This window comes from Solanum dulcamara, chromosome 9 (assembly GCF_947179165.1).
Source record: "Solanum dulcamara chromosome 9, daSolDulc1.2, whole genome shotgun sequence".
Classification (NCBI taxonomy): Eukaryota; Viridiplantae; Streptophyta; class Magnoliopsida; order Solanales; family Solanaceae; genus Solanum; species Solanum dulcamara.
Window position 1 is genome coordinate 34847970 of NC_077245.1, and position 9669 is coordinate 34857638.

The following is a 9669-nucleotide window of genomic DNA, read 5'->3' on the forward strand; positions in this document are numbered from 1 at the left end:
CTGAATTGAATACAATTGAATTGAATTTTGATTGCAGGTGGGCAGCAGAAACCGCAGGTTTCTGCTGTCAAAATTGTTGCAAAAAAAGCGACGGACAGGGTCCTTTAGTCCGTCGCTTTTCTGGTTATTTTTTTAAAAATATTTTCCAGAAAAGCGACGGACAGGGTCCTTTAGTCCGTCGCTTTTTTGTTTTTTTTTTTAATTTTTTTTTCCAAAAAAGCGACCGACAAAAGGACCCTTTCCGTCGCTTTTCTGGAAAAATTTCAGATAAACAAAGCGGCGGACGGAGACTAAATGTCCATCGCTTTAGATTAAATAATTTCTTTTTTTAAAAAAATAAAAAGACGAAGTCCGTCGTATTTTTTTATATATTTTTTTTAATTAAAAAAATTAGGAGCGATGCAGTCCGTCGCTTTTTACGATCCTATCCGTCGCTCCTTCAAAAGCGTCGAGCAAAAAAGCGATGCAGTCCGTCGCTTTTTTGCATCGCTTTTTGGTAGTTTTTTAGTAGTGTAACTCGTGTTCAAGGATATAAAAAGGTGTCACATTTTCTTTCTCAAAATGAATTTCCACAGTTCTCAGCTTCCCAATGATCAATGGTATGATGAATGAGGATGAATGCATTCACATCACATAAGGCATGGAGGCAATATTTAACTCAACATGTAATACAAAGTTCAAAGTTCTCAAAACTTAACCTAAACATGGTATTTACCCTCAATAGATAGTAATGCAAAGGAAAATACCTCAAATTAAGTGCATTTTTTTTCAAAAATGTTTCAGTACTCAGATATGCCTTAACCCCCAACTCAACCCCTCAGGCGGGCATTACAAGTCAAATAGTCTCCTCACGTGTCTCTCATAGGAAAATCATGAATCGCATATTCTCAAAGCATATAAAATTGTAAATAAAGCACCTACACGGGCTATGCAATACAAATAGGCCGCCACACAGGCAACACATTAATAATCAAGCCCCCACACGGGCATCTTAATATAATCCACAGTCCTCAATCGCAACAACCCATCCCAAAGTATATAACATAAGAATGACTAATTACCCCATCCCAGTCTCGAAGAAGGATAGCCAAATCTACCTCGATTGTCGAAACTGAACACGAACGCTCCTACCGAACGAGCAATTCTCGAATTCTATGTCCGAAATGACAATTCACTATCAAGAATGAAACATACACGTCACAAGGAGCCCAATTTTATACCCCTTTTATTCGTTTTTACTTGTCTACTATTTTTAAAATAAATTTTTTATTTTTAGTTGTCACTTTTAACATATCAAAACAATATAATTATTTCCAATGTTTTATCATTACATTAATGACTTATTCTTTAAATCATTTTCCAAAATGTAATATACTAAACATCAATTAATAAGAATATATAGTACTTAGGTAAAATAATTATATCAATTATTATTTTTTCCCAATGGATATGTCAAATTCAAATGTGACAAGTTATAACGGTGAATGGATGGATTGAGTAATATATATATTATTATCGGCAACTCATTTACTGCAATAAAACAACTTACAGGTGAAAGCATTCACTCCTGTCCAACCACCGCTGCATGTCTTCCACCTATTATAAACGCTGTCATTCCCTTTCATTTCGCATCATCTTGTCAACAAAAAAGCATAACACAGTAAAATAAAATGGGTGATGAGCTTAGGGTATTTACTTGGACAATATTTGTGGTATTTTTGTTTGTGAATGTTGCAACTTGTCAAGATGCATTGGCACCAGAAGTTGGAGATGGAAGAAGGACGGGTTTGGTTCCTGCCATGTTTATATTTGGAGACTCTTTAATTGACAATGGCAATAATAATAACTTGCCATCATTTGCAAAGGCCAACTATTTCCCTTATGGGATTGATTTTGATGGTGGCCCTACTGGTCGTTTCTCCAATGGTTACACCATGGTTGATGAAATTGGTAATTAAAGACATTTATTTGCTTATCTCTATCAACATATTCATAATTTTTCTACTCTTTAATTTGAATTCATATTTGTCTTGAGTTTTTTTTATTGTTTAAGAGATTGATTGGCGCTATGTTAATTTGCATGAGGTAAAACTTAATTAATTACATATATATGTAGCTAGTTATTAAGGAGTAGTAATTGATTTTTTATCCACATTCATGTACTTAAGGTGAAGATTAATTAGAATTTTTATTAAATTAAAGATGCAAGATGTTGAATTAAACGTTTGCATGTACGTACGTGGACAGCTGAACTACTAGGACTGCCACTCATTCCAGCACACTCACAAGCTTCAGGAGATCAAATGCGCTTTGGAGTCAACTATGCCTCTGCTGCTGCTGGAATTCTTGATAATACTGGCAGGAACTTTGTGAGTTTTTAATTATGAACATTTCATCTGTGAATATATTTAGAAAAAAAAAATTAATTAAACTGTAAAAATATAGTCATATTACGAAATATAACACTGAAAAATATAAGAAAAGAAAAACCTACACAAATAATTTCTGGAAATATATTGTTTTTTGAAGGTATAAAATCAAATTTTACTACTTGTTCCCTGACATAATTATCACATCATATGGCATAACGAAATGCTTCATTCTCTTAGTCATTCTCCTTTCCTAGATGTGCCAATTTTTTTTTTAAACAGCTGCATAAAAAAGGATGACCTTCAGTTAACTTTTTTTTTTTTGTTTAAAAAAAGCAATACAAATTAATGTTCTTGGGGTTAAAAAGCAAGCATATTGTGGTATTTGAAATGATAATAAGCTGAATCGACCCTTTAAAGTTGGCACCAACTTTCATTTAGGCACCTTAAGTATGCTTTGTTAATTTTAAACACCTATAGTAGAGTTTTGTTGTATCATTTTGACATTTTTTTATAATTATCAAAATTGTTAAAGAAAGTGTAACTAACTTTTCAATGACATGTCAAAGTGACGAATTAAATGAAGACATATGACATATTTATCAAAAATAATTATTAAAAAAATATTGTGAATTTTAATTTTAATAATTTTAAAAATATTTAGTTAATTACTTTTTTAAAAATAAGATGATACATTTCAATAATTAAAAAAAACAAAAAGAAATTACAACAACATCTTCATTTTTCTTTTCACCATCTCCATATCTCATCCTCATCTAACCATCATTAATGGCTTCCTCGTCATTCCAATGCAACACAACTTTCCTCTGTCCGTCTTATCTTTGTTGAACTTTCTCCATCTCCTTCATCCACCTTTTTTTTTTCCACATAGGCAGTCCTTCTCCCATTTCCTTTTTCGAATTGATGCCATCATATATATGGAGAAAAGAAATTGTTGAAGATAGTTGAATAGGATTTGAAATTGTGAAGAAAAGGGATGAGGAAAAAGACAGATTTGAAACAATTACAAAAAAAAAATCGGATTCGAAAGATAATTTACAAATTTAAACTAAAAATGAGAAAAAAGATGACAAATTCATTCTTTGATAGTGTTAAAGGCTTCTTCTTTTTTCTAATACAGTTTAATTTTTAATTAGATTAAGACACCAATTTTTTCATTCTATTCATTTGGGTTGTTTGGGTTATGAAATTTGGTGTTTCTAAGTGACGATTAAAGATTTTTTTTTATGTGTTTCTTTTGTTTTGGTTGTTGATAATGGCGAGTTGCCGGATGTTATGATAAACATGGTGAGAAGAATTTTCCGGTGATTGATGGTGATGAAGCTCACTAGATTTTGTTTGGAAAGATGAAGTAGATGAGACTGTATGCTTCTGTATAAAAATAAAAACAAAAGATAAATTTTAGCTTTTCATGTGGTCAAAATAAGTGTAATACACACAACGTGCCAAGTAAGCAAAAAGTGTCAAAATGACACAACGGAATCTTACTACAGGTGTTTAAAATGAACAAGACGTACTTAAGGTGTTTAAGAGAAAGTTGATGCTAACTTTAGGAGGTCATCGATGGGTTCAACCATGATAATATGACACAAACGTATATGGAAGGACTGCAACGGATGCTATTAATTTGAGAAGCTAAAAAGACCAACAAGTAAAACTCAACGAATGTTGGAAGATGTAAGAGTTCTTATTACGTATATTATTTTTACTTGTCTATTTTAGATTTTGTGCATTCTTTTTGACATAATATAAAATGAATATGTTATTATAATATTCATTTTAATTGATGTATAATTTTAAATTTTGGAAAGTGATTTGGTGAATAATAAGTAATTAAGATTGAGGAAAAAAATTGCCTTTTATTGACATGTGAAAAGTGATAAATAAAAATGAAAATCTATTTTAAAATAATGGATTAATAAAAGTGAATAATAAAGGAAATATTTGGTTCCGTAATTTTTTTTTAATAAAGGGCAAACTGACCACTCAACTTTGAATGACCATTTTTGTAATCCAAACTTTTTAACTTTTTTGCTTTCCCTTTTTATACGATGAGATGATGGGTAGAAACCAAACTGAAAAGGGACGGAGACTTGCATTGATTCTTTTATTCACAAGTACTTACTAGTTGACCAAATAAACATAGTTACTACATTTTTTTTTTGGTTAATAGTTACTTCTGCCGTATGTAGTACCACACTACCTACCCAAGAAGTTCAATCTTAATCCCAAAACAAGTATCGCCTTTACTAGACAAAAAAAATTATGTCAAAATAAGGATTGCTTTAGAAATTCAAGACCCAAATAGTAAATAGTAATGGTTTCCATTTATACATTTATATTAAAGAACTATGCCCTAATAATGCTCAATTCTCAAGAAACATCAAATAAATAGAGATAACTTACTATACTGTACCTTACATTTATTGGTTTTTTCTTAATGGACCTAAAATGAGCTAAAGCGACACTAATTTTGGAACGGAGAGAGTAGTAATTTAAAACTTCAATTTTTTAGAGGACCCATTAAGTGTAATTAATAAGTAATCAAGATTCTGCTATGTTGGTTGGTGTATTTAATTACTAGTCCATAAATATGTAGTTCAATAATTTGATTTTTCGTGCAGGTTGGACGCATTCCATTCAATCAACAAATAAAAAACTTTGAGAATACACTTGATGAAATAACAGACAATCTTGGTGCACCGGATGTGGCACAGGCATTAGCAAAATGCATCTTCTTTGTAGGAATGGGAAGTAATGACTACCTCAACAATTACCTTATGCCTAATTACGACACTAAGAATCGCTATAATGCTCAACAATATGCCAATCTCTTGGTTCAGCAGTATACACAACAGCTTACTGTAAGTTTTTTTTTTTTTTTATTTCTTTCATTCGTATTATTTCTTTCAGGTGAATATATTTATCTTGAAATTTCAGAGATTGTATAATCTTGGAGGAAGAAAATTCGTGATTGGTGGAGTAGGACTAATGGGTTGCATTCCAAGCATTCTTGCACAAAGTAATAGTAATGTATGCTCAGAAGAAGTGAATCAGCTTATTCTTCCATTCACTAATAATGTTAAGTCAATGCTTAGCAACTTAAATGTCAATCTTCCTGGTACCAAATTCATCTACATTGACATTAAGAACATGTTCCAAGATCTCCTTGCCAATTACAGACGATATGGTAAGCAAATATCGTTTCTTATCTACATATTTAATTTTCCACTTGGACAACCAAAATATCTTATAGCCTACGATTGAATGTCGAGAAAGGGAGAGAGACCAAACGATTAAATTGCAAAAGGAAACGATAAGATAGATATATAGATGAGTTGAAAGAACACTTAACCATTACTTATTTAATCTCATTCACGTTTGTATTCTTCTCTCATTTCTTTCCATATTGAATAAAATGTTAGTATTAAAAGAAATTTCTCAACTCTTTGATGATATTGCAGGATTTAGCGTGATAAATAGAGGGTGCTGTGGGATAGGGAGAAACAGAGGACAAATTACATGTCTGCCAATGCAAACACCATGTCCAAATAGGGATCAATACATATTTTGGGATGCCTTTCACCCAACAGAGGCAGTCAACATCCTGTTTGCAAGGAAAGCTTTTAATGGTGGTCCTGATGTTGTTTATCCCATCAACATCCAGAACCTTGCCAGCCTTTAATTTAGCTTTCATGTGTGTGTGTATTTTTCTATACTTAGTTGAGAAAATGTGAAGATCAGCTGAAATTTACAGTGGACTGAGGCAGTTGCTCATGTACTACGATGTGTAGAATTGGAAAATCTTTAATTGTCTCTACACATTAATGCTGCTTCTTTAATTTGTTGCCAATTATCAACCCAGTTTCCTACAAAAACTCCCTGGTTACCCTAATAAACAAAATACACTATATACCACCTAAGGGCTAAGCATGTCCTAAATATTAAAAACCTTTTATTCCAAAATGAAACCTTGAAACAAGAAGAAACCATTTTAAAATCACAATACAATAAAAAGGGCTGCTTAGCAGTGGCATACACCGAATTTTTAGGAAGCATATTTATAGAAGGAAAGATAAAAGTTTAATCATCATTCATATATTTTATTTGATTGACTCATTGGTTTAGACTAGTTTTAAGTTGGAAGAGGTCTTGAATTCAACTATACTTAACCGCAATTTTATTTTAAGCATAATAAAAGTATGATATATTTTACAAAAAATATGCTTTTGTTGGGGTTTGAACCCCAAACTTCAAACAGCAAAATAAGGTGCCCAACAAATACACCAAAAAATGACTTTTGTCATATAATGACATTTCGTTCAAAATATATCTTTATGCATAGTATTAATACATATACCTGGAAAATAGATATACCTCTTAGGCATATGGATCTTGGCTTGACCCATTGACCCCATCTTGGGTCCATTTGGCCCAAGAAATTGGGCATTACATCTTTCAAGTGGTGATCTACCTATTAGCTTCCTTTTATTTTTGGCCTTAGCTTGTATTTCTTTAGTAGATGATACAATTACTTATCTTTATATTTTTTTAGGCGGAATCCATCGGTGGTCCCCCTAAAGTTGGCACCAACTTTCACTTAGACACCTCAATTAGGCTTTGTTCATTTTAGACACCTCAAGTAAGGTCTCGATGTGTCATTTTGGCACATTTTTTAGCTACCATTTTTCATTAATGGTGAAATAGATTTCAACTTTTGTAACTCATCATGAACTGAGTCTTCCAAATAAAGTATGCCATCCACCAAAGTGAGTCGCTGTAGAGCTACCAAAATTCGTGTCTATAAGGAAAAAGAAAGTTAAAATGGAAAACAACACGAGTCTAAATAACCAAGCAAAAGGGATAGAAAGCCTCCTATGATTGGAAGTGAGAAGATCAAGGAGTGAATAAAAGAAAAGAAAGAAGTATGATAAGATGGGACAAGTGCATTTCAACGTGAATGAGATAGGTGAAGCAGAATGAACCCGAAGATGAAAAGACTATGTCTACATCATACAAGTTGTACCGGCAGGGTTATGCAACCTATAAATATGTATATGTTACGTATAGGTACAAGTGAGTAAGTATGTGGTAAAAGGAATAAGGGTTCAATAAGGACAATATAGTTATAATATTTTGGATACATTACAGAGAGATAGACAAGAGATATCCCTACTTGTTCCCTATATCGAAAGGTAGTCTAAACCTCTAAAAGTATTGGAAGATAATGGTTATAGAGAACTCCTGAAAATCCTCATAAAACCCTATAAGATGGGGTAACATTTGAGGACGAATGTTCTAAACGGGGTAAGAATGTTACACCCTGTACTTTTGTACCTTGGAACGCGGTCTTAAGTTTCTTGAAAGGATGTTAAGCTTCTTAAGTTTCTTAAGGTTTCCTAGAGTTTCTCAAAGCTTCTAAAAGCTTCTTAAGACTTCTTAAGAACTCTTAAGCTTCTTAAGAGTTACCATGTGAGCTGGTTAATCTATAATGCTATCAAACAAATCGAAGGAAAGGAGAATGCGATACCCCATAGTAGAGAAGATTGGAAATAGAGTTATAAGAATCCGAAAGAATTTGATAAGAATCCGAAAGAATTTGAAGACCGAATAATGAGTCGTAAGACTCGACTTATTTACATAAGCTACAAACTTGTAAATCTTACATACTTACGCTACTTGTGTATGTACCAAGCTTACGTAGCAAGGATTACATAGGTTCGTAAAGAAAGATGAGATTACGAACCCAGGGGGAAAAGAGAGTGCCACATGGCAGCATGAGAGAGTACCAAATGGCAACCTGAGAGAGTGCCACATGGTAGTAGCTGGAGAAAGGTGGTGGAACCCCACATGCCATGTGGAAGACCATGATTGGAGGATGGGATGTGTTGTCCCAATGAGGGCTTGACACGTGTTACCACTTAGGGCTTAACATATGTCACCACTTAGGGGATGACATGTGTCCCCTCCTAATATGTGTGTGTGTGTGTGTGTGTGTGTGTAATTTGTGACTTTAAGTTCATATTTAGCCTGTAAGTCATCTTATCTCCAAGAAAGTTCTAGACAAAAAGAAGAGAAGAGAAACTTAAGCTAGAGAGAAGAAAGAGTTACAGTTTTGGGAGGAGAAAAGGGTAAGTTCTCCGATTTTGTTTCGTGAATTAATTATTTTGGGTATACTACGAAGGTATGAAGGTGTTAGTAATATAAATTTATGGTTTTGAGCAGCCCCAAAACATTAAAAAACAGCCCCGAAGTTTCAACTGCGCTAAAGGAAATTCAAATGCGAATTCTGGCGAGTTTCGGATAAGGTAAAGTTTTCCCTTTCGAACTGGAGTTTATGATGATGTTATGAGGTATATTAAATCTGTTGAATGAGGTTGGAGATGGGAAAATTTCATAAGGATGCTTGACGTTAGCAACAAACAAAATTGAAGTCCTTATAGCTAAATTGAAGTCGAGTAGTGTCCTGTGATTATGGTGCTGCATTTGAAGTTGGTTTGGTGGTGTGTTGCAGGGCTGGAAAGTATTGTCAAAAGGGTGTGGGTGCTGCTGGTTGTAGCCACATAACCCCCTTGTCATGACCCAGCTCCGTAGGCCGTGACTGGTGCCCGAGTTGGGCACCCATACGTACCCTTAGCCCCACTTAGCGTGTTAGCAGAATAGACAAAAATAGGAGTTAAAAAGGGGTAGCTAGAGAGAGCATGAGAACAGATAAGCATAAGAGGGCCGTTTAGGCCATTACAAAATACAAAGCCCAAAACATATATACATAACCCACATCACAAGTCTACAGACCTCTACAGAATGATATCCTAGTCATATGATGGGACAGAGCCCCGCCATACCCTTTACCAACATGTACAAATGTACAATAGAAACGTTAGTACCAAAATAAGGTTTTGGACTAAGGAGCATTGCCAACCAATAGGGTGGATGTCATAGGTGAGCGGATCAGCAAACCGAGCATCTGTACCTACGGGCATGTAATGCAGCCCCCAAAGAAAGGGGATCTATACGGATAATGTACTGAGTATGTAAAGCATGAACTATAATAAGTAAAGCTATTACCAGAACAGAAGGTGCAAATATGAGCAAAATATCCAGAATACCAAAATGCTTTCATAACCATAGATAATGTATATAGAAAACATATGCCATATCTGGCCCCATTATGGGACTTGGTGAACAAATCGTGGTCTCCGCCCCATCACTGGCGCCACAGCATATTATAACTCTAGAGTAGGGAATATCTCTAGAACAGATCATATCATATTAGATG

General features: G+C 33.9%; 1 protein-coding gene across 1 annotated transcript; it reads left to right on the forward strand.

The window, feature by feature from the left end:
* Positions 1 to 1645: 1645 nt before the first annotated feature.
* On the forward strand, positions 1646 to 6223 carry LOC129903347 (GDSL esterase/lipase At1g71691-like). The gene is made up of 5 exons (XM_055978882.1): positions 1646 to 1950; positions 2248 to 2369; positions 5015 to 5254; positions 5331 to 5580; positions 5855 to 6223. The coding sequence occupies exons 1-5, from the start codon at positions 1671 to 1673 to the stop codon at positions 6073 to 6075; spliced, it is 1113 nt and encodes a 370-aa protein (XP_055834857.1). The 5' UTR covers positions 1646 to 1670; the 3' UTR covers positions 6076 to 6223.
* Positions 6224 to 9669: the final 3446 nt, after the last annotated feature.